At 34.3% G+C, this 26,198-nt stretch overlaps 1 protein-coding gene across 1 annotated transcript; it reads left to right on the top strand.

Moving 5' to 3' along the window:
• The first annotated feature begins 9,895 nt into the window (after positions 1-9,895).
• On the top strand, positions 9,896-19,795 carry LOC140443469 (uncharacterized). The gene is made up of 5 exons (XM_072534754.1): positions 9,896-10,168; positions 13,962-14,155; positions 15,665-15,764; positions 19,442-19,546; positions 19,757-19,795. Exons 1-5 carry the CDS (start codon positions 9,896-9,898, stop codon positions 19,793-19,795), a joined length of 711 nt encoding a protein of 236 aa, XP_072390855.1.
• Positions 19,796-26,198: the final 6,403 nt, after the last annotated feature.

Genomic DNA, 26,198 nt, shown 5'->3' with positions numbered 1-26,198 from the left:
CCCTGAAAAGTCCGGTAGTGGTTAAGTTATGCAGCTAGGATATTCTTCTGCACTTTACCTTGAAGTATGGCCCGAAGTAGGTCATATTGTTGTTCATTGCGCATTATATGGCTCAGGTATTCTAGTTTGCGACCTTTTATGGTTACGACTAGTTCGCGCTCTTTACCCATTCTATGTAGTACTTCTTCGTTGGTAACTCTGTCTATCCAGGAAATTCTCTTCGAGTCTCTTCAGTGATGCTTCAGTTAAGGTCCATGACGCCACGCCATATAAAAGAATGGAGGATACGTAGCATTTTAGTAGACGAACTTTTATTTCCAATTTTATATCGTGACTGAAAAAGATTTTTTTCATTTTGACGAAAGCTGATCTTGCCTTCTCGATCCTTATCTTAATTTCCGTCGATTGGTCCTACTGTTCATTTAAGTTTGCACCCAGATAACAAAAGTTGGTGATTTGCGTTATAGGTTGTTGGTTAACTAGTAATTGACCAGGTGGTATCCTATTTTTACTTATAACCATGTATTTGGTTTTTTTGATGTTAAAACCAAGCCCAAACCTGCTACTTACTTCTGCCACCCTGGAGACAAGTGTCTGCAGATCTTCAAGACTGTCTGCAAAAATGACAGTATCATCAGCGTATCTTATGTTGTTCAATCGTTCTCCGTTTATAAGTATTCCCTCATCTATGTCCGTTAGCGCTAGGTTCATAATGTACTCTGAATATGTATTGAACAATAATGGGGACAATATACATCCCTGTCGCACACCTCTTTTTATCTTTATGTCGTCTGTTAACTGATCTTCAACTCTAACAGCTGCAGTTTGTTCGTAATATATATTGTTTATTATACGACGATCTCTGCTGTCTAGACCAATTGAATTTAATATTTTCATCAGTTCGTCATGTTTTATTCCATCGAACGCTTTCTGGTAATCAACAAAATACACATATATATCACAATTCACATCTGTACATCTTTGAAAGAGAACTTGTATTGCAAAAAGTGCCTCACGAGTACCCAATGCATCATTGAAGCCGAGTTGTGTGTTTGTCATGTGTTCTTTACACTTTTTATATATTCTTTTATGTATAATTTTTTAAAAAGTTTTCAGGAGATAGCTCATAAGGCTTATTATTTGATAATCTTCACATTTTTTGGCATTGGGTTTTTTAGGGATTGTTATAAAAGTTGATCTTAGCCACTGTTGGGTTATTTTTCCACTTTGGTATATCTTGTTGAAGATCAAGGTAAGTCTTTTTATTTCGTCTTTATCCATAATTTTCAAAAATTCTGAGTAGAACTCATCTGGTCCTGCGGCTTTTCCCTCCTTAATGTTGTTTATAGTAGCTTCTACTTCCGCTTCGAGAATAGGTGGTCCGGTATCGTCATTTTTATTTTGTGTGATGGTGACTCCTATCGCCTTCAAATGTTGTTGTCACATCGTTCATCCATGTTGTTTTTGTTTCTTCAATATCAACTATTGGATTTCCTTGAGCGTCTGTTAAGTGTCCCGGCCGTTTTGAGTTAAAGATGCCTGCTGCTTCTTTGATCTTTTTATGGAGGTTGAAGGAATCGTGTTTACGTTCCAATATCTCGATTTCTTCACACTGTTCTTCCAGATTTCTATTTTTAGATTCTCTGGCAGCTTTTTTTTATCTCTTTGTCTAGAAATTGGTATGCAACGTAGTCTTTCCGCTTGGATTCTCTTCTTCTGTCCATCATCTGTAATATACCGTCGGTCAACCATGGTTTTTTCTTTTCTGTCTTTTTCGGTCGCAGGTATTGGTCTAATATTTCCTTCCCAATATTTCCTAAGTGGTTTATTTCTGTGTCAACATCATTAACTACTTCTGACTTAGATATGTTGTTCTTCAGATACTTTCCATTGGCACATATATTTCTAAGCAGCTTCTAATTCTTTTTCACTTTTAGACTTATCCATCTAATAATTTTGACAATTTTTTGAGTCTATTTATCCAAGAATATACAGGGTGTTTCTTTGGGAAAGTAATATACGTTAACTCTAAAAAGAGGACACTTAAGCGATCTTAAAAATCCCATACTTAATGCGTCTTACTTCATCAATACCATCGATACTGGTATTTATCTATTTTGTCAACTTCTTATTTGGTTCATACCTTTTTACCCACACTGTATATTTTCTTTATATTTGGCACACGAATATTCCTTATAGTCTAATCGATTAATGTATTTATATTTATACGAAATACAGGTCCGGATTAAAAAGTATTGGAAAAATATTCCGACTCAAAAACAACACCATTAGATCTTAAAAAAATCTATTGTACAGGATGTTGTTTTTGGATTGGAATATTTTTTAATTGCGACCTTGATTTCTTATACTTAATTATAAATGAATTAATCGATTGGATATCTTACAGAATATTCACGTGCCAAATATAAAGAAAATGTACAGTGTGGTTAAAAAGTTATGTACCAAAAAGTTGCCAAAATGGTCTGCCCTTTTTTCAGATACCATATGTTAATTTAGAAACATATTTTTTAGATACATTAGGTACTTTTTAAACTGAAATTAAGCCTAACTGGCTAATTTGGCTTTAACTTCTGAGATTCATTAGGTTCTCCGTATCTGCTACCATTTCACGCTCCCATCTTTTTCGTGGCTCTTTTCAGTGGCGCACACAGGGGGAGGTTTTGGGGGGGTTAAACCCCCCCCCCCGGACTTTATTCCGACAGTGTTACTCACACATTTTAGGACTCAAAATGGAGGTAACATCATAAAAAAAATTTCGGTGACCAACCAAAACCCACCTCCTACAAGCAAATTCTAGGTGCGCTACTGGATTTTTTGCACTTTTACCAATCTAAGTATGTCTTCTACTTATAAGAATCATTGACTTCTGATTCTGTCTATATTTAAAGAGATTCTGAAACTAAATAGCCTCGGCGCGATTCATTCTATCGTCGCCTCCCATTGTCAAGCTATTGACAGTGACATCCTTCATTAAAAAAGTTTTGTCTGTTTCCTATCTTGTTTCTTTCAAACTTTTTCTTTCTAATTTCATATTTCTTTGTTTCTTTCTTGTAATATACGTGACCCATGTATATTGTTCAGTGTAGGTACCATTATACTCTTGTCTTTTTCTTATTGTCTTTGTTGCAGCGTTTAATAAATTTCTTGAATTTTGTCTCGATCATTCTCTAGGTTATCCGTATTTATCAATGTTTGGAAATTGTGAACCAAATAAATATTTCAAAACATTTCTCGGATTAATAATGAGATTAAATCATCAATAATAATGACAATGACAAATCTTAAAGATGAGAAGAGACTTTTTAAAAATAACGTAAAAATATTTGTCTGCGACAAATTTTCAAATTTCATATAAAATGTCTTCCTGTTAAAAATGCGTGTCTAAAATATAACCACGTCATCGCTTTTGTGATCGTACAAAATTTTTTAATTGTAGACAATTATTTTTACTTTTATCTAAATTTCAAATGCATAAAAATCTCTCGCCATTTTTGAGATACGAATAGACGTTTTTGCCATATTGGTGGACAAATTTTAAGCCATATTTACCGTATGTTAATGATTAAACCGAGTCCTCGAGATATTGTAGATATGTTCGTTTTGTTAGTTTACGTTATCAAAAAACCTTGTGCAATCTACTTAGTTCTTTGTATATATATTTTTAACAATATTTATAAAATGCCTATGTAAAAATGTGTTTAATACATTACGAAATATAAAAGAAATGTTTGTTTTCTTGAACCTGCGTGGAGGTAATATCCTTGTAGATCCAGCGTGTCAAATAATGGTCAAACGAAAAACAAATTCCAGTGGAATGGGTCATTGGCATTTACTGATCACTACATAAAGAATTACCAACACTTTATAAAAAGTGACTGCAATTCTTACTATAATCTTAATACTGCCATACATAAATCTAAGAAATAAAAAGGGCAGTGCCGCCATCGGCCCATCTCCGATATTAAATCCAATAAAAAAGTGCTAAGATACATTCTGGTCATTTTTTGGCTCTATTATTGGTGGATGCGCCACTCAGGCTACTAAACGACAAGTACAGCTAGTTTCAAGTGCAGTGGCGATCGATTCCACGAAATATTTATACCGTAGACAATAGAAAGAAAAGGGGAAATGCCAAACCATGTTAGACCTAATTGACCGAATTATTAGAAATTTTAGACATAAGGTATTACGACTGCCACAGTACCATCCAGATCTAAATCCGATTGGACTGGCTTGTGCTGCATTTTAAAATTCCATTAGCGCAAGAAATGTCAGCATCAAATTAAACGACGTTTACCAAACACATAAAAAAGAAAGGAATAACATCAGCTTTCAGAAAAAAATGTCACTAAAAAAATTAATATTGTTTCCGGTTTAAAAAAATATGATATTATTCCACTGGATGGGAATGCAGTTCTAAGCATACTTGGCTTTCCTCCAAACGTTCTAAAGTTAACCTGAGAAGGTTAACTGCCGCAGAAGCCTGAGAGACTAACTACAAAATGTACTTACTTACTCTTACAAACCAAAGACACCGCTGAAGTCTGAGATCACAGCTTCAAACAGTACTTGGAAGCTATAAGACTATCTGACAAACTAAAGACAAAGGCAAAAAGAACCAGAGTACCAGTCCTTCCTGGCAGAAGCGTCGAAGTTTGTGACGGATAGCTCTTTTATGATTATAAGTAGAAATTATTATCCCAACGCAAAGATATATGTCTCTGGAGAAGAAATCGAACAGGTCAGGCAATTTAAATACTTGGTTTGTTTGCTGAACGATGGTTGGGACCCCGAGAATGAAATAAAGAGCAGAGTCGAACAAGCCAGAAATGCTTTTTTGAGGCTTCGTAAGTTTCTGACTGATCGCAAATTGGACTCCAACCTCCAATACAAGATGCTTAAGTGTTACGTGTGGCCTGTTCTCTTGTACGGAATGGTGTGTTTGAAATGTGGTGCCTGCGTCGAATGCTTAGAAGATCATGGAAGGACAGGGTCAGAAATGAGAAAGTAGTCAGAAGAGCGGGCTTACAGGGGAGGGAACTTTTTAGTTAGTTCAACACATTAGTAGAATGGCAGAGAATAGGAGAGTACGAATAGCATAAGTTAAGTCACCAAATGGACGAAGAAGTATTGGCATACCAAGAAAAAGATGGTGCGATAATTTAAACAATTTAGGAGGGTAATATTGAAGATAAAACAGTGCCTATATACTAGAAGGAAGAAGAATTTGATTTTTCTACGTTACGGACTGATTTACCAACCTACTCAGTGAAGTGCGTAGGCTGGATTGAATGTAAGACGCGACCTCAACGTTCGAAGTTAAGCAGCCAAGCTCAGCTTAAAAAAATGAAAATTTCGGTTACTTTCGCCTGTTCGCAAAAGGAGAGAGGCAGTTGAGGAGTTGAGCGATATTTTCTACTTGTCAAACTTAAAGTGGCGACTAATTGGCGACTGTTTCAAATGTAGTTGAGATATAATGTAGTAAATGTGTATGCTTCGTTTTATTTTCGCTTGAGCTGTATACTTTAGCGCCATCTATCAACAATTCGACAAAAATGTTTCGAATATAGGTTACTTATGTTTTCAAGAGGAATCCAAATCCGCATTAAGATTCTAAAATTGACACCGCTCGACTACCAGGGGATGGAGGTAAGGGAGATTATGTTTTTTAATCTGATGTAAATTTCGGGAAATATTCGACCGTCCCGCTTCTTTTGACACCCTGTGTATTAATTACAACGAGAAAATAGGAGCAAAACAATATTATTCGATACGTTGACTAAATATTCAGAGTGTCAATAATATATTAATCAGATCATAGAATATTTACGTTAATAAATTAACCAAATGTATGCAATACGTTATTTTACATTGCAATCGAAAATTTTATTACAAAATTGTTGGGTATGTAAAAAATGTTGATAAAAGCGTTTCATTTTCATTCTGATTTACCTCAAAAGATAATGTTATTGCTTGACGATGTTTTGAAACAATTGCAGAAATGCGTTTAGTATGCTTACCTTTGGTTTTTTTATTGTTCTATTAACAACTTTATCTCGAATATATTTTAAAACCGCATGTAAGCCTTTATCTAATCGTTTTACAGTTGTACCTTGCAAATAAAAGTATTTTATTGTCTTGTGCATAGACTCTAGGTACATATTGGTATTAATTCCACATTCTCGCCTATAGCAGACTGCCCAAAGTTTGGAATTAGTAGGTACTATAATTATTCTTAAAATATTTTGCAAACTCTACAGTATCTGGATCTTTATAAAATAAATTTAAAGTGTTAATTAAACTGGTTTGAAATTTTTTTGTCTCTGGAATATATTGCAAATATTTCAAAGTTTTATACACCCATTTTTTTTGTCACTGCTGGATATTTTTGATAAATTTTGTTAACAGGCACGGTCAATGTGCCATGCATAATATAATTGATAACCAGGTTTGCCCATTACTTGCTGCCAAGCGTTGTAGAATACCCCCGTAATGTCAGACATAAAAGTTTTAGGAGTAATTATATGTCCTAGAGCATCCTTAAGTTTTTCAAAAAAAAAAGCTTATGTATAAATGTGTCCTGTCGGTTTGTGAACATACATGCACATGGAAACCCCTCGCCAAATTCGTCCACAACCATTAATGTTGTAAGTTCAAAGTTATAACCATTTAAACCATGTGTTGAATCGATGGCAATTATGTTTTCACCAAACTTCTCTAACATATATGTCTGTGATTTATTCATAATTATTAAACAGAAATCATTCTGCTCAAGATTATCATGTTGAATACCCTGCTTTTTATAAAATATGACCGCATTTTTCTCAAAACTTCGTTATTCTTGCACCCACATGTCCACACTGACAGCATCATTTCCATTTCTTCTACCATCATCTGATATGCTTATACCATAAGAATTTTTGACCCTCTCATAGCAACCCAATAATAGTATCAGAGAGACTGCAACTACATCTGAACAAAACAAATGAATGGCTTAAACTCTGGAGAATTAGAGTAAACCCCTCAAAATCCACACAAATTACATTCACTCTAAGAAGAGGTACATGTCCACAAGTTAACCTCAATGGACATCCTTTGCCCCAAAAGCATGACGTAAAATACTTAGGTATTCACCTTGACAAACGTCTAACTTGGACCAAACATATATGGACGAAAAGGCTTCAATTGGGAATTTTATACAGAAAACTTTACTGGATGTTGAGAAAAAACTCTCACCTATCGATTCACAACAAGCTGCTGATACAATACAATAATAAAACCCATTTGGACATATGGCTCACAGCTCTGTGGTTCAGCTAGCAAATCTAATATTATGATAATACAAAGATCGCTAATGCACCTTGGTATATCCAGAATGATGCAATACATAGAGATCTTCAGGTACTAACAGTCTCTGAAGAGTGCAAAAAAACTTCTGAACAATATCAAAACAGGTTGCGGGTGCATCCTAATACCCTGGCACACAATCTTCTCAACAACTAACAAGCGAAGAGATTGAAGCGACATAACCCCTTGGACCTACCTCACCGATCCTGACAGAGCCTACAGCAGTGGGAGTTACGCCTTCAACAGCACCCAGCCATTGTGATCAGTGCCGCTTTTAGTGCTCGCGTATCAGTGTATGTGTGCATCCTACCGGTAAAAAGCCAATTTGTGTCGTGATGATTTGGTCACTGGACCTTACATCTCTCTGTCAATGTAAAGACAAAAAATTTTACTTATTGTTTTCACTGCTTAACAGATTGTAAAAATCTTAAATGTTAATAAAAAAAAAATTTATATTGTATATATCTTTTTTTGTTAATAGGTGAATTCTTTGCACATCAGTTTCAACAATGTGATCTCTATTTTGATCCAGTATCCTGTAAAATATTTTAAATTATAACTGATGTAAAATATGTGCTATTACACACCTATGGTCAGTAGACCGTCAGGTGAATATATGTGCTAGTAACTTACTTAGAAACAGATACTCCTGCTAATAATTTGTTTGCAACTTGGTTTTTATCTATTTTTGATAAATGCAAATGTCGAATTTCATTGTCATGGTGGTAGTGACTTTTGTAATATGTAACCATACATTTTCCATTATTTAGTTGGCTTGATATAATTTGACTTGTGCAAGAAAACAATAGTTTTTCTGAACCTTGCATCTTTGGCAACCTTTTTCTGACCTCATCTTGAATAATGTTGCCTGTAATATTGAAAGTATTTAGTAAAACATTTTTTATTCAAAACGTTTTATGCATTATATTTCTTATAACTTCTATTACAGTGGTAATAAGACATTTTAACAGTGCCATCATCAGTTTTCCTCAATTTGCATCTTCTTGTCAAAACATATTCTGTTTTTTTTTTATTTATATCCTCCAACTAATCGTCAAACTCTAAAAATATATTTTATTATTTTAATAACACAATTTGTTGTACAAATACTTACCTTTAGAATCATTAAAGGTAATCTCTATCATTTCTATTGCTACGTTGTGTTTGTCCTGTAGGTGTGTGCGTAAATCCTTAATAAATTTAAAAGAAATTGTATATTCAAAACACTTCGAATTAAACACATTTAACTCGGAACTTATTATTTCAGTCTTTTTCTGGTTGTGAACTTTTTTATTATGTCTATTCAAGCATGATTGACTGGAGAGAATTTCTTACAAATTTTACACATAACAGCCATATTAAAAAAAAAGAAAATCGCAGTTCCCTGATTACAATCGATTACAACAGCTTTATTTAAATAGCAATAATTTAAATGGTATTATTATAATTTTTCTTCGCGCCCATGCCAATGTCAATGCGTGCCAGCGTCCTCAATCGGTCTTCGTCGTAACTATAACGGCACGGAGAGCTCTCGATAACCGATCCTAATGTTATAGCGTTGTTAACTCGTAAATGACAAAAAGTGGACTTGGTTGACTTCTATTCTGAACCCTCTTTATATTAGATAACTCAATATCGCCCAAATTGGCATTTGGTAATTATTGCCTTTCACCCGTCGTTATATAACTACTCCAAAATTTAAAGCTATTTTTCTTAATATATTTCAATTATATTGCTTTTATTGCTATATATAACTTTCTCGTTAACAACTAAATTCTCGAGGTATGAAAAGTAGGCGTTTAGAATTTAGAGATATAATTCAACTACATATCTCAATAACCTATTATTGTTAGCTACCTTGTAAAGTATAATTACTTTGAACTCTTTTCTCACTCCTCCACGCCTCCTTCTACCACAAAAAACTAATTCTCTATTATTTGGTCTGATATATTAAACTTTCAAAGTATAAATAATATATAAACCAAATGAAGAGATATGTGTGTTAATAAAGAAACAAATACTTTCAATAAGTTTTCACGATGTAATCCACACTGTTATAAATAAATTGTTGGTTCTGTAGAAAGACCCTAAAGGGTGTTCAGTTCTAGACGCCTAATTATGACATTTAATATTACCAGCATATATTTCTGAATTTACTTTTGACAAAAGTATGTTATCATTCAGATTATATAAAAGCCTTAACTCTTTTTCACTTTCAGTCCTAGTCGATCCTGTAATAATGACTTACGATTCATATTTCCTCGTTTTTGCAAAATACCAAATGCTCTTAATAGGCCTTTGGCCCGCTACTATATCCAATGCATTTCTGAGAGTATTCTACAAATATTACAGCTTTTTTATACAATTTTATTTTACATTTTTTGTGACAACTTTCACTTTAGGCATGTTCACAGTGTATAGTTCGAGATCGGAAAAGGAAAATTCCGACAGTATGGCATTTTTGATGAGTTACTATCTCAGCTTATTAAAGTATTATTTAATTAAAAGGGAAATCATCAGAAAAATAATGGCTAAGGTGGTAGAATTTGAAATATTGACCAAGGAAGATCAACAGTTGCAACCAATTTACAAAAAGGAAGCAAAAATAAATTTTAAACTTGGTAGTATTGTGCCTACTTTTTGTATATCTGCAGCTCTTCTTTTTATTCTTATGAATCTTAACTTTTATTTTATTTGGAGGAAAATGGAACTGCAGGGTCAGGAACCTGGAAAAATTCTGCCATTTCCTTGGTTCCCGTTTTATTACGCAAAATACTTTGATTATTATTTTTTTTACCAGGTAAATATTTTGATTTTTACATTTCTCCACAAGTTCCATTGTGTGTGTGTGTGTGTGTGTGTGTGTGTGTGTGTGTGTGTGTGTGTGTGTGTGTGTTTGTGTGTATGCGCGCGTGTAAGAGTGTGCATGTTGTAGCATTTTCATTTTACCCCGTACATTCCCTTGTTGGTATATAAGTACTGTCTGCTTCCTGTTTCTATTGTTGATCATTTCTTTAACTTTCTTGTGAAGATAGAACGAATCATATTTGGCTTCCAAGTTTTCAATCTCCTTACATTTGTCTTGTAACCATTGCTTTTTAGCGTCGAGGATTTTTCTTTTGATCTCTGTGTTAATTTGCTTATACTGTTCTTCATTTTTGCCTTTCGATAGTCTTCGAGAATTCATCAATAACAAAATTTCGTTACTCATCCATTCTTTCTGTTTCTTTGGCTTTTCTCTCTTCAGAATATTTTTAGCGGGCTCCAGCACGTTCTTTTTAATAATATCCCAGTGTTTATTAATGTCTAGTTCTGGTATCTTCTCTGTCTTTTCAAGTTTTTCAAGATTTTCAAGATCTACCTGATGTTTAATTATTTCATCATTTAAACGATTGATATATGAAGAGCTTAATGTGAAACAATGACAAGCCACACATGAGTTCAAAAAGAGTTAGTGCTATGATCGGTTAAAGTAATAGTATAACAAGCCACTAAAAATTTATTTCAGCCCGTCGTTAATAGATGACGCGACAAACCTATGGTAACAGTGTTGCATAGATCTAGTTTGTCTTAGTATCTACTCGACATAATGACAAGCCACATCAAAATGGCGAACATGGGCGAAAGCGATTCAGATATTTCTGTGAGTTCTGACGATTCTAGTAAGACAAATACTGAAGTTCAGTCGACATTCGATGACAGTGACCGTGATCCTGACTATGTACAATCTAGAAGTGACTCAAGTGATGAAAATACAGCGGTACGTAATTTTTTTGTTAAATGTGGCTTGTCACATTATTACCATTAAAGATTAAAGTATGATTGTTGTGGCTTGTGACATGGCTTGTTATATTATTGCATTTTGTTGTAGGATAATGAACAAGGTCCGTCAAGAAAAAGGACAAAACCAAACACACCCGACAAAACTCCAACAAGTCGATGGAGACAAAGCAATGAACACTGTTATTCAAGATCAAAAAGAAAAATTCGACGAAATTTAGGGCAACCATATGTAAGCGACAAAACGAAAAAAAAATGTGCCTGGTCGAGAATTGGGACCGCCTTGCAGTTGCACTAAGAAGTGTAGGGAAAAGCTTCAGGACCACGAGAGTAATATTTTTAACGAATTCTGGAACCTCGGTTCATGGGAGTTACAAAATAGCTACTTATTCGGATGTATAGATATTGTTAAGAAGAAAAGGTCCTACCGAAAGAAGAAAAAACATCAAGAATCACATAGAAAGAGCAATGCAGTCTACTCCATTAATGTTAATGGTGAAACTACACGTGTCTGTAAAACAGAATTTTTAAATATCCACGGACTTCAAGCTTCTAAGGGCAGAGTAAATAATTGTTCACAAGAAGATAGAAGGAAATCTAGTGCCAGAAAGAGACAACAGAGGAAAGCATACAAACCGTGTGAACAAAATATCTGATTCTGAAATACTAAGTGTTAAAAACCACATACATTCGATTCCAAAGTATCAAAGTCACTACAGTCGACACAAGAACATGAATAAAGTTTATCTGGATCATAACATGAGTATAGCCAGTCTCTATTTGGATCGATATGTCCCTTGGTGTACAGAAATGGGAATTGAACCAGTCAAGGAGCATACTTACCGTAAAATATTTTGTACCGAGTATAATATTGGATTCAAGCTGCCAAAATCAGATACTTGCAAGACATGCGACGAAATTAATATCCAAATAGAGTCAGCAAAATCAGAAAAAAATGATTATAGCGAATTAACAACAAGACTTAACTTGCACAAGTGTAAGGCTCAGGCAATGCAACAACTACTGAAGAGCGAAACAGCCCAGTCCAAAATTGATAACAGGACATGTGTTATATCGTTTGACTTGCAGCAAGCGTTATCGATTCCCAAATTAACCACTGGTCCTGCATTTTATTGCAGGAAAATCTGGATGTATAATCTAGGAATCCATGATTGTACGGAAGACGCTGGTCATATGTTTGTCTGGACGGAAAACATTGCAAAAAGAGGAAGTGATGAAATTGCATCAATACTCATAAAATTTTTAAGCTCAAAGATAGGTGAAGTAGAGCATCTCGTTTTCTTCACGGATAATTGTCCCGGGCAAAACAAAAACTGGCTTTTAATGTCTTTATGGTTCCAGCTAGTGAAGGAACAAAAGTTTAAGTCTATTACACACCATTTTTTAGTCAGCGGACACACTCACCTTCCCTCCGACAGGGATTTTGCTCTTATAGAAAAACGACATAGAAAGTATGCTCCGCTTGTGTACTCTCCTGAGGAATGGCAAAAAATTATAAAAGAATCTAATAAAAAGAAGCCCTTCAACTTAACTGTTATGAAGCAGGAAGATTTCCTCAATGTACAACCACTCTTAGAGAACATTAAAAAGAGTACTCGCACTGATGACCAGCAATCTTTGGATTTTTCCAATGTTTTTTCCTTTTTGTTCAGGAGTGATAACAGACAAGCATTTTACGTTAAACATTCTGTGAATGGTACCTACAACCCCGTTAGTGTTGTCAAGAAGGGACGTCCTAATGTGCTTACTGTATCTGCTTTAAAACAGAAGTATGTTGAGCCTATTCGGATTGCAAAAAAGAAACTCGAAAATGTAAGATCATTATTACCCTACATACCTTCAGTGTATCATCCATTCTACAAGAGTTTACAAGAGGATGTCAGCCCTGATGTTGCTGATGAGGTCGCCGAGTTGGTTGATTAAATAAGATTTTGGGTACTTATCATTTATGTAATAATGTAACAAGCCACATTTTTTTTAAATAAAGACTGTTTTTATCTCAACTTTGGAGTAATTTTATAAATATTGTTATAAATATAGATCCATAGCTCAACATGCACCCACATATCTAAATTAAAACAACAAAAGTTGTTACTGGATTTTATAATATTATTTTTAACATTCAAAGTCAAATATCCCACTTTTGCCTTTTTGAGGCTTGCCATTGTTTCACATTAAGCTCTTTATATATATTACTTGTTTGGGCTTAGGTTTGGGCTTTTAAGCTTAATTTTATGTTTAAAAAGATATTCACCTTAAAATTTTTCACCAGCAAGAGGATTTTTTTAAACGGCGTCCATTTTAAATAGTTTAGGAATCTTCTTGTAACTTGTTGCCCAGGAAATCAACGTAAATCTTTTTTTTGTCTCCCTCAAGCAAAGAAACCTTTATCCACTACCTAGCTCTCCAATCAAAACACGCGTAGCCGTTCGCAAACGTTTTAATTTATTTGCTTACCCTATTTCCAGCCCACTAATAGTTCAGTTCCCCCTTTCAATCCCCTATAACTAAATATATATTGTTACAACTGACACCCAACGTGGTAGGCAGATAAAAATTTTAATGTTACAGTAGTGGAAAAGAAAATAAGTATTATCTGAGTTCTCGCCATTCTCTACTGTCTTCGTATTTGAATTTCCAGATCTCTGTACTTGGCGATCTTTTCGTTGGATTTAACATGCAGATTATTGTTATACTATTATTATTAGTATTGTCATAAACGCATAGGTTATAAAAATATTTAATCTCATATTTAGTATAAAAATTTAACGAATATAATGAAATTTTTGCAGGTATCTAATGGATTTTGGGGAGGTATATATATTATGTCTACAGATGCTTTAATCGGCTCATTAATAATGTTCAGTGCTTCATCGCTTAAATTATTAGGAATGGAACTTGAACGATTTGGAAAAAATGATAATAGTTCTTTGGAAAATATAAACCTTTTGAGAAATCTAATTTTAAAACATAAGAACATCATTGAGTGAGTAGTTTAAAGACAAACTTATATAAGTAACATTTTATATATTCTTTTTTTAATTACGCAGACAGTTCCTTCTCATAACAGATATATTATTGAAAAGATATTTTCATTGTTATGGAATAAAGTGTTTTTGTTGGGCTTAGACTTTAACCATTCACTCAGTTCCTGCAGAATAATAAATACTAAAGTAAATGTTTATGATAAAGATTGTTACACGATATATAATTTCAGTGCCCTTTGTTCAGTCGTTTGTAGTAACGTGAAAAAAAAAATAATTTATTAGTAGCTCAAATCAAATAATAAATTATTATATATCACACACCCATGACTGACGTGATAATAAACTGCCAATATTAGAATATTATGCTCCAAATACGATTCCATTTCAATTTACAACTCACTTAAAGTATCAAAGCAACGCGTGTGTTTCTTTTATTTATGCAATATAATGCCTCGTACATGATGTTTATTTTCAAGTCATCAGCATCTGTAACGCAAGCAGTGCTATTCAAAAAGAGACATCAACAGCCAGAGGAACAACTAACAGTGCAAGAAAACCCCATCAAATGGAAAAGTTATGCTTGCTAAAAAATGATGCTAGCCTCTTCTCCTCTCGATAAACTGAATCTCTCGTTCCGGCCTGAACAGTGACTCTTGGAATATAAGTAGAAAAATATAGCTTACAATATTTTACTGCATCAGCTTCCGTCAGATACACTTACTCCAAGAAAACTCACAAACATTCACTTCTACTGCTTATTACCTTTGGAAAACCACCAGAGAACAACGACTATTCGCCTTGAACCCTTGGAAAAACAACTGATTATCTTTTCTCCCTCAAAAATCTAGCTAAACTCTCATTCCTACATACCTATCCCACTTTTTTCAATCTCCTCCAATCAGAGTTCGTCACACTTATCCCCATCTACCATTTAGATAACAAACAACAATTTTACCTACAATACTAAATTTCCTAAAAACTATTACCATGCTAATCGGTTTCTACAAATTCTTAAGAACTAACGGAGAATTATATTTTCTAAATATTTCTATTCTATTGTCTTATTCACTGTATATCGACGTACAAGTCTATTTGGAAAACCCGCTCGCATTGCTCACGATTTCACTAAGCTCACTCATGTCACTCGAATATATTTTACAAAGAAAATAATTTATGCATATCTTTAAATTTTTTTACTACAGGTAATCCAGGATAATGGACTTTCATTTCTTCGAAATATTTTTTATTTTGTACTTTGAAATATATTAAAAGCAAACCAATATTATTTTCAATTTTACATAGCTTAACAATATATATATATATATATATATATATATATATATATATATATATATATATATATACTTCATAAAATATTTCAACGTACGGTACATGATAAGATTTTGCTGACACAAATTGAACTGAATACGATTTTAAATATTGATAAAGTACCTACATAATAGTACGTGTAAATAAATTAACCTAAAACTACATGTATTTATTTTTAGCAATGTTGAACAATTGAATAAGAACTTTGGATTTATATTTCTGCTCGAGTTTACTATAAAATCATTTCACATCTCGCAAATTTTGTTTACTATGCTGGCAGTAAGTAGATTTTTTATATCAGACCAAAATTACTGTTATATTAAAAAATAGCAATATAAAAAATAGAAGGAAAAACTTGGAAACATAAAAAAATAATGTATAATCTTGTGTTTGTTTGATTTGTCTTTAGTGACGTTACGTTCTTTTGATAATAATTTACTATAAGTGCACTATGAGTACCTATCTTCGCGAGTATTATCGTCCATGCCAAACGTCTTCCGTTACCTAGTTTTGGACGCATCCCAATTATAGATAATCCACAAGAATTAGAAGAAAAATATTTAGAGATATCAACCAGAAACTAAGATAAATCATAAGGGAAAAGAACAGAGCCAGAAGAACAAGAAATCGGGAATACAAAGTAGGGCAAAACGACAAGTCAAACAGTTACTAGAACATAGGAGCCAAAAGTGGGACAATTATGCAAAAGAAATAAAAGTTAGGGCCAAAATATGCATGAAATATATAAGGTTTAAAGAATAATAAGAAATGACAGGAAACCCATTCCCCAACTTCACTGAGAAAACGGAATCGTTTACTACATAGAAGAAAAAGCTGAGGTGCTGAGGAGAACACTCTTGGGAGAGGGTGTACACTGAATTATTACCAATTAGAAGATATGGACTTTATCGAGGAAGTCGAGGAAATACAAGAAGAAACGCCGAAAATCAAGATGAAATAATCATTCCCACATCACCTGATCAGGAAAAGCTCACCAAGAAAAGCTCCTGGTCCAGATAAAATAACAAACAGACTAACAGTACATAACAGATGAAATTAAATATAATCAGTACACAGGAGCAGCGTTGCTAGATATAAGCAAAGCCATCGACAGAGTGTGGTATAAGGGATTAATATTCAAAATGATAGAATATGGGTACAACGTGGCCATGGCAAGTCTCATCATCTTGTACTTAGGTGACCAGAGGTTCAGGTTCAATATAGGACAAGTCCTGTCTGAACACGGAACTTTCTACAAAATCAGTATTGTTATCATACGTAATATTTTCAATCACATTGTCCCACGGATGCCACAACACTATTCAAACGAATTAAATTACAGCAAACAAAACTATACACTCTACTAACGAACTGTTACATCACTATTCAATATAATTAAATTTCAGCAAACCACACTTCATACTCTACTAACGAACTCTTTCCCAACTAAACGCTTCTAGTTTGCTTCAGTACAGGCATCCGATCGGTTGTAACAGGAACGGATCAAACGTCGCCGCATTTAAAGTGATCTACAATACAGGGTGTTTCAAAAAAAGGTAACCCCGTTTCTAGGGTAGGTAAAAACTGAAAAATAATTGGGGTTTGCTTAGTAAAAAATTTTTGTAACGCCATCCGTTTTCATGATCCGTTGAAGAAAAAAAAATTTACGCATTTTTTACGATTTTGCCGAAACTACTGGCAACATTGTAATGAAATTTTATACGAATATGTTTTGGAAGCTGATACATCCCATGAATTTGTTTTTATATCTGGTTCTCATAGAGGGCGCTAGTTACACTGATCGTACTAAGTATTAGTTAATATAACTTTTTTAAGAGTATAATTATTAATCAAAATTTCAAGTAAACTTAAACATCATTCAATTTTACACGAAAAAGGTACTCTTGGTAAAACTCGATACTGTGTACCGTTTTCGGAATATTTTGATTTGAAAATTATGAAGTAATAATTGATGCTGGTATAAAATAGTTAGTAATTAAACAAAACTCACAAGAAGAAAATTAAATTAATGACTAAGAACATAAAATAAAATTCAATTACAGTAAGTGTTCAAAATGCCCTCCGTTTTTGCGAATACACAAGTCTATTCTTTTTTCTAAAGATTCCATTAACCTTCTAAACGGTAGGGGATCAGCTATGATGTCATTAAATTGACGTTGAATTCTTTCTCCCAATTCTTGGCGTGAATTTACCTCTGTAGCATAGACTTTTTCCTTAATATACGACCAAACTGCGTAGTCCAAAGGGTTAAAATCGCATGACCGAGGAGGCCAATGAATTGGAGCTTCTGCACCTCTACCAATACATCGATTCGGAAAATGATTACTCAACCAATTACGACACCTTCTATCAAAGTGTGGTGGAGCTCCATCGTGCATAAAAAATAAAGATCTTCGCTCGTTTAGCGTTAAATCTTCTAATATCTCGAATAAGGAATTGTTTAAAAAATCAAGATACATATCACCATTTAAATTTCCAGGTAGAATATGATAGCCTATTAATTTGTTACCTAAAGTTGCTGCCCAAACATTAACTTTAAATGAGTGTTGGTAATGTGATACCCTTTTGACTCGTGGATTCTCATCACACCAGTAGTGTGCATTATGGGAGTTAAACATACCTTGTCGCGTAAAGGTGGCCTCGTCTGTAAAAAGAATGCATTTTAAAAAATTTGGATTGTGGGCTGTCCTTTGTTGCAATGTTTCACAAAAATCCACTCTAACCGGTAGATCATCTGGCAAGAGCTCTTGGACTTGTCTGTAATGATAAGGATGTAATTGCTGTTCTTTCAGTATCCGCCAAGTACTTGAAGAAGAAGTATTTGTTTGTCTTGCTATATTCCTTACGCTAACTGTTGGATCTTGGTCAAGTAAATTTAAAATATTATTTTCTTTATTAATTGTTCTTGTTGTTCTTGGTCTACCAGAATTTATTTTATTTGGTCTCACATTCCCAGTTTCTCGACAACGTCGTTCAACGGCTCTAAATGTATTTTTATTTGGTAAGTTTCTTCTAGGAAACTTTTCTGCATAACGTGTCACAGCTACACTAGAACATCCTAAACATTCGCCTAAGGTTGATAACATGTCAGTGTATTCAACATTTGAGTACATTTTGATTTGATTTTACAAATAACAAGGTTTCAAAACTCTAATTATTGTTAATTTATCGTCATAACAATCAATAAATGTCAGATTTCCATGGCATACTTGAAGAAAATAGAGGTATACCTATTAGAACTTTATCATTACTACCAGCATCAATTATTACTTCATAATTTTCAAATCAAAATATTCCGAAAACGGTACACAGTATCGAGTTTTACCAAGAGTACCTTTTTCGTGTAAAATTAAATGATGTTTAAGTTTACTTGAAATTTTGATTAATAATTATACTTTTAAAAAAGTTATATTGACTAATACTTAGTACGATCCGTGTAACTAGCGCCCTCTATGAGAATCAGATATAAAAACAAATTCATGTATCAGCTTCCAAAACATATTCGTATAAAATTTCATTACAATGTTGCCAGTAGTTTCGGCAAAATCGTAAAAAATGCGTAAATTTTTTTTTCTTCACCGGATCATGAAAACGGATGGCGTTACAAATATTTTTTACTGAGCAAACCCCAATTATTTTTCAGTTTTTTACCTACCCTAGAGACGAAGTTACCTTTTTTTGAAACACCCTGTATATGTTACCGCGACTATACAAGTTACAACTTCAATCATGTATTATATTAGTAAAGATTTGTCTTAATTTTTATGAACAATCAATAGTCTTGAGAATGTCGGATTATAGGGAGCGCCGTATTACCGGGGATCTACTGTACTGGGAAAAATTTAAGCTTACGTATTATGAATTCCCTACTCCTTCTATGTGACTATACAAGCTTGTATCAGAGACTAATAATAAATCGATAAAACCTATTTTAGGAATTAAAAGTTACAGATGAAACCATTTTTGATTTTATGAAATTTGTTATTGTCCTAGTCCAAGGCGTGCTTACATATTACCAATCAAATAGAGTAATAGCAGAGGTAAGAATACATTATAATAATTATAGATGATACATTAGAGTTATAGAGATGTGTATTCCAGAGAAATAAATTTAATCGTATTCAGGACTTGTCAATAGCCAGGTATTTGACCTGGCATCTACGTAAGCGGTCCGTTAAGTACTTAGCCTTACTTCCCAATGGCGCCACTATCTGAAGAGAAATCTACTATCGTGTAGTACATTCTTGTAGACGGCGACTGTTAAGATTTCAGCCGAATCAGACTTGTAGTTTTATTTTTGACTGCGTGGATTTTTAGAAAAATTAAAAAAGAGCTATATCAGTCGGTGGTTTGATTCTTGTTTTTGAAAGGGAAAATGCTCAGCAAAATCAAAGATCGCTTGAATGCTCTGTATGGTGACTCTTCTCCTTGAATGGCAACCATCAAAAATTGGTATGGCGAGGAAATCGAGGAAATACAAGAAACTGACGAGTTGGTATGACGGATAGAAAATTGGTATGACGAGTTTCAACCTAATGGCAAGTCTGTTTTTGTTGAGCCACGCCTCGGTGCCACGAAAATGGCTACCACGATGCATAAAGTGACAAAAATCCACGATCTTATATTGGCAGACCGCCGACTAAAGATGCGCGAGATAGCTGAGACAGTAGGCATCTCAAAAAACCGAGTATGTCTTGTCCTGTTTTTTGAACTTCTGTGCACGAAAAAGTAGGTGCGGCATTGCGAAAACCGGACAACAAGCGCAACCGTTAGACTACTTCAGAGCAGTGTTTACGTATAATTAAGCTCTGGTCTACACCAGAGATCACGGAACAGCCGAAACCGTAGATGGCATCCGGGAACGTGCTCCGAAGAAGAGAAGACTGTCCTATCGGCCGGAAAGGTGATGAGCACCATTTTCTGGGATTCAGAAGGGGTGATCTACATTGACTACCTGGAGAAGGGTAAAACGGTCACAGGGTCCTACTACGCCAAATTATTAGGCCGATTCGACGCCAAATTGCAGAAAAACGAACCCATTTTTTTTGTGTTCTTCCACCATGACAAGGCACCGTCTCAAACCATGGAGAAATTGGTCAAATTGGGCTACGAACTGTTACCTCATCCACCGTATTCTACAGATTTCATCCCATGCGACTTATTTTTGTTTTCAAACTTGAAAAGGGCAGTCGCCGGGCAGGAATTTAAGTCGAATGAGGAGGTCATCGTCGCCACGAAAGCCTACTTTGCAGACCTCGAGAAAACGTACGTTTCAGACGTATTTTTGAATGCCCCTGAAGATGCTCTGAGAGCAAAATTACTTGAGCAAGATTTAATAAAAAACTGTGCTCGATATCGAGTAAAGTTCATATATTCGAGCATTCAAACATATATTATTTTTTTTAATATATTAAGATAGAAAAAAATAACAAGGCGACTACCAAAAGGGCACTACACAGCATCTTCGGTATTAATAAACGTATAGCGGCATACGAGATAGCACATGACACTATGGATGATAATAGATACACTATAAGGTAAACTTGCTTCATTGGTCTGAGAAAGGCCTCTACAAAATATACAACTAGCCGAATACTAGCATATGACACATCAAATAAAACGACGTGGGACGTATAGTAAATATAATGTATATAACGTGTCATCGAAATTTATATATACAGGATATAGTAAAAAACATGATGATGCGCAAGAAATTTTTTATTTTAAAAATTATATGAGTGACTGTAGATGGATGTAATTGATTGGATCCCCGTCGCATGTGACGCGACGGACAAAATTACTAGTTAGATATAAATTGTTAGAACTGCCTCAATATTTGTGTAACGAGTAATGTAGTTTCAATTATAAATAAACGTACCTTATTTCAACAATGAGTTAAATCGGTCTACAAAAGAGTGAATTAAAGAAGCTCTTCCGTCACGCCTGCCTCAAGATGTCTCCACAACTCTAGTACCAACATCACACTATATATCTATATAAAAGGCTAGAACGAAAAGTCACGCTTTGTCCGGTATAGCACTACTTAGGAAAGAAATCTGAAGTGCCAACTGACATTTCAATCATATTCTGTTCTTGAAGCGATACAGTTGATTTATTGCTAATTTATTCTACAAATTAACGAGTCAAATATTTTTGAGTGTTCTATGGTGGAGGTGGAATACATAGTTCGTCGGATCGTCACTTATGATACATCATTAGAAATAAGAGGAGGTAGCATATACACTACCGAGCATAAAATTAGGGTCACCCCGTAATTTGAATTTATTTTAGAAATTATTATTCTGTTTTAACTATTTTCGGTTGTAACATAGTTTACTAACGGATTGCTTAAAGAAAACAACGTTTTTGTCGTTTAAAGTTTATTAAAAATAATGGAAATGAAGAATTTTCCTTTGATATACTAAATATTGAAAAGGGACAATTTTAATTTGATGTGCTTTTTGTTGAAAAAAAGAAATTTTAAGAACTTCAGTAGCGAGTATTCCCTCCTCTGGCAGTGATAACAGCTTGCAAACGACGAGGCATGCTTTGGATCAGATTTTGGATCACATTCTGCGAAAGATTATTCCATTCTTGCACCAATATGTCGCGAAGCTCTCTCGAATTTCTGGGGGCCGGCACATGACTCCGTAAACGTCTCTTTATCTCATCCCAAACATGGGATTTATATCTGGACTGCGAGCAGGCCAAACAAATCATGTGATTTGAACCTAGTCAAGATACTCAGTAACTATCCTAGCAGTGTGGGGCCGTGCATTATCATGCATAAATGTTGCGTCGTCTCCAAGAATAACCATAAACGGTAAAACATGGTCTTCCAGAATCTGTGTCAGGTACCTATGCGCTGTCAATGTCCCATTCTCGATAAAGACTAACTCCGTGCAAGCATCAAGCGATATGCCCCCCATGCCATAACTGACCCTCCACCAAATGGAAGACGCTCGGCAACACATGCTTGAGCATAACTCTCGCCTGGACGTCGCCACACTCTTACACGTTTGTCTGAGCCCTTAAGACAGAATCTCGATTCATCTTAAAACAATACACGACTCCAATCCTGCATTGTCCAAGCCAAGTGTTCTCGTGCGAAATTCAATCTGGCAATTCGGTGTTCAAGGGAAAGCGGCGGTCCAGTTACTCTAGTTCGACAAGATAAACCAGCAGCATGAAGTCGTCTCTTAATTGTCCATTCACTTATGTTTACAGATGATTTCGATGTTCACTTCTTGCAGATGATTTCGAAGAGAAACTGCTGTGACCGTTCTGTTTCCCAAAGCACTAGAAGCGACAAAGCGGTCATCTCTAGCTGTTGTAATCCTGCCTCGACCTGAACCAGGTCTTCGAGTAAGCAGACCGGTCTCTTCGTACCGTTGCCATAGTCGTTGCATACTCGAGAGACTTACACCAACGTTTCTCGCAGTTTCGCGCTGACCGTGGCCATCTTCTAACGCCGCCACAATTCTTGCTGCCACAACAGAATTTACGCTCATTGCAATACACTGACAGTGATAACAATACACAAACAATTTACAATTGACGTTAAAACCATAGAAACAAAAACTGTGCTGATAACGGTTTTTAGGAATTAGGCTAAGGGGCCCTTTTTATCTCAAACGCTTGTCGAAACAACAACGACAACAATTTTTTTTTTCAAGAAATCCATTAGTAAACTATGTTACAACCGAAAATAGTTAAAACAGAATAATAATTTCTAAAATCAATTCAAATTACGGGGTGACCCTAATTTTATGCTCGGTAGTGTATGTTAAGGCTGAAAAAAATACACATGGCGGCATTGCCAAAACATCATTAGGTACATTATATTATCTCCGTTGTTATTGGTCCGATTGGAGCTTGTGATGTGTTAAAATAAAAGGGGAGAATATAGCAAATACATTAGGATAGAAAAAACAAACAAGGCGACTACCAAAAGGGCACTACACAGTAACTTCATTAATAATGAATATATAGTAACATACGAGATACCATAAGGCACAATGGATAAAAATCGATTTACTATAAGACAAATTTTGATTTATTGATCAAGATCACACTTTATATTGACTTTGTTTACATGTAAAAAGTTTATTATTTGAAAAATGTAATAAGTGACTGTATACGGTAACTGATTTTGTTCCCCATCGCATGCGATGGGTAAAATTACTAGTAGATATGTATTAACAAAAAAGCTCCTCAAATACCTGACTATTGCAAAGTCCTGAAAAAAATTGAGAAAATATCTCCGGACTAGTAATTATTTCTTAAAAATTCTCTGTGTATGTCCAATTTAAATTTTTAATAATATCCTAAAAATCCATTAGTATGTTCCACTTTGTGAAGATTTCACACAACACAATCTTAAATTATATTCTTATCTTTTTTATCAGTCAATAATCAATTACCTTTATGATAGAGTGAAAAGTTAGGTGCGCAGATATACAAATGTAATTGGACAGAACAACCAACATTAGTAACCAGAAGTTTGATAATAATGATGATACGAACCACAAGAGTTTTAAAGATGGAGTGCCATGGAGTGGTAATTTTAAGTAACCAGCTTACGCTCAAGGTAACTCAATAATGCTAAATATTAAGTCATTTTTTTAAAGCAAAGCTTCTATACTGGCATTGTATTACTTTTCTTGTATAGTGAAATGCTAAGACAATGCTATGTGACATTCCGTGTCACATAAATATGCAGCTTTCCACAGTTACATTCATCGTTACAGTCATTTTACTATATGAAAGAGTCTCACCAGCATCAACTCTGATGCCGTTGAACAGAAATAAAAGTTAGCGATGTTCGGATGGGTAGAGTGAAGGAAGATCTTTAGTCAATACCCAAATACCGGGGAGCGACCGATCAATACTTGGACAAGGTGATGTACGGTACGGAAGCATTGTTTACTTTTGTCCGGTGTTCAATTTCTATCATTTATATCTAGTGGTCGGTTGTTAATGGGAGTGCGAGCACACATAGAAGTAGCTGCTGGCCAGCGATGATGGCGTTGCAAAGTAGAAATCGAATCGTCAAATAAACGTATTCTAAACTGAAGTTTATACTTGTACCCATATTTTACTTGGTCCAAATTTAACCTGTATCTTTTTTTTTTTAGGTTCTTCAAGCAATATATACGTTTCTTATATTCAGAATTAGTAAGTCATAAATTACAAACAATGTCATTAGACACATGGACACATCTATAAACACGTCGAGTAGATTAGTCAAAGATTTTGTGAACAATGTAAACATATAAGATTTAGTTGATAATTGGCTTGATTTAGTTAGAGCATCCTAAATAGCTATTCGTTTGTCTTAACTTCTAAATGTTGGTAACATATGTACGTTTCGCAATAATTTTGGTTTGGGTAAAGCCAAAGTTACACTGAGTTTAACAATTTACTGCTGGTTAGTATTAAGGTTTTCCCATTTAAAATAGTTTTAATGAGTTCATAATATGGTATAGTAAATAAAATCCCATGCTCTTTCCATGTAAAGTATAGAATAATCGCAGGAAAATATCATTTTGACAAAACTGTACCTATAGTAGCAGAAAACTGTATAGTGGCATTGTTTTTATCAAACGTATTATATATAACACAATATAAAATAAATTATCACAAATATTACACATAGTTTTATTTTATGGACATTTTCCCGAATATTCTTAATACTTCGGTCGTCAGAGACGAAAATGCTACTGAACCTCCACAAATCATACGAACAAGCTGAATTTTGATGAGAATGTCAATTTTGAGACCCCAAAATCGTCCGGGGCTTCCCCTAAAATCCTCTCTCGTAGGAATTTATAATATTAAATTTGATATCAATATTGGAATTAAATTTGCGATTTTTTCTTAGGGTGCTCACCTAGTGCGTTTCTGGCTTTATAAGCTCTTGAGCAAGGACAAAAGTTATATAAAAATTGTAAAGAATTCTGGCTTGATCTAACAGTGGTTCCATTAGTTGCGTACAATTTTTTTTAACCATTTACACTTGGATCCTTATCTGTTCCACAATAAACTCTAAGACCGTAGGTATAGCCTCCTTTACAACAAAGTTTAGATAACTTTATCCCAAACTTGAATCTTTTATTTTTAAGTACTGTTTGAAGCTCAAGAGTCCCCTAAATGGAACTAATGTTTCATCAATACAAATTTTGCGTTCTGGGACATAAACATCCCTAAATTTATTTGTCAAAAACTGCAGCAAAGGACTAAATTTTGCCAAATGATCGCTAGTAATCGCGTCTTCATTGCTAATAAAATGAAGCATACGCAGGAGTATTTCGAAGCGATTTCTTGACATCTGTCCTGAAATTTTGTTTGAATATAAATTACTGTTTTTCTAGTAATATGATATTTTGAAAAATCTTACTAGACCCATCCACAAAACAATAGCAAAGAATGTTCTTATTTCTTCTGCATCAGTGTTCTTCCATCCAGTGAAGTCGAGAGTTAGGATGTATCCCAACACTGAGCTTTTGTTGTGCATACCGATTTGTTTCAGTAAAAATAAGACTGACTACATTTTCATCAAAAAATATGTTGAAAAAATCGATAGGACTGTTTGCGAAATAAGTCTCCACAATTTTATCTGTTCTGTGTAAATCAAAATGTTTTAAAAATTGGTCCCCAATTCATGATTTCCCAATCTTCATTACCTTCAAT

Source organism: Diabrotica undecimpunctata, chromosome 6, assembly GCF_040954645.1.
Source record: "Diabrotica undecimpunctata isolate CICGRU chromosome 6, icDiaUnde3, whole genome shotgun sequence".
Lineage (NCBI taxonomy): Eukaryota > Metazoa > Arthropoda > Insecta > Coleoptera > Chrysomelidae > Diabrotica > Diabrotica undecimpunctata.
The sequence above is the reverse complement of the archived record's forward strand: the minus strand, read 5'-3'. Positions and strand labels throughout refer to the sequence as shown.

Coding starts and splice junctions, on each gene's coding strand:
- LOC140443469 (XM_072534754.1), top strand. CDS start 9,896: ATGGCTAAGGTGGTAGAATTTGAAATATTGACCAAGGAAGATCAACAG. Junction 14,156..15,664: donor AAACATAAGAACATCATTGA/GTGAGTAGTTTA, acceptor ATTTATTTTTAG/CAATGTTGAACAATTGAATA. Junction 15,765..19,441: donor TTTTGTTTACTATGCTGGCA/GTAAGTAGATTT, acceptor AACCTATTTTAG/GAATTAAAAGTTACAGATGA.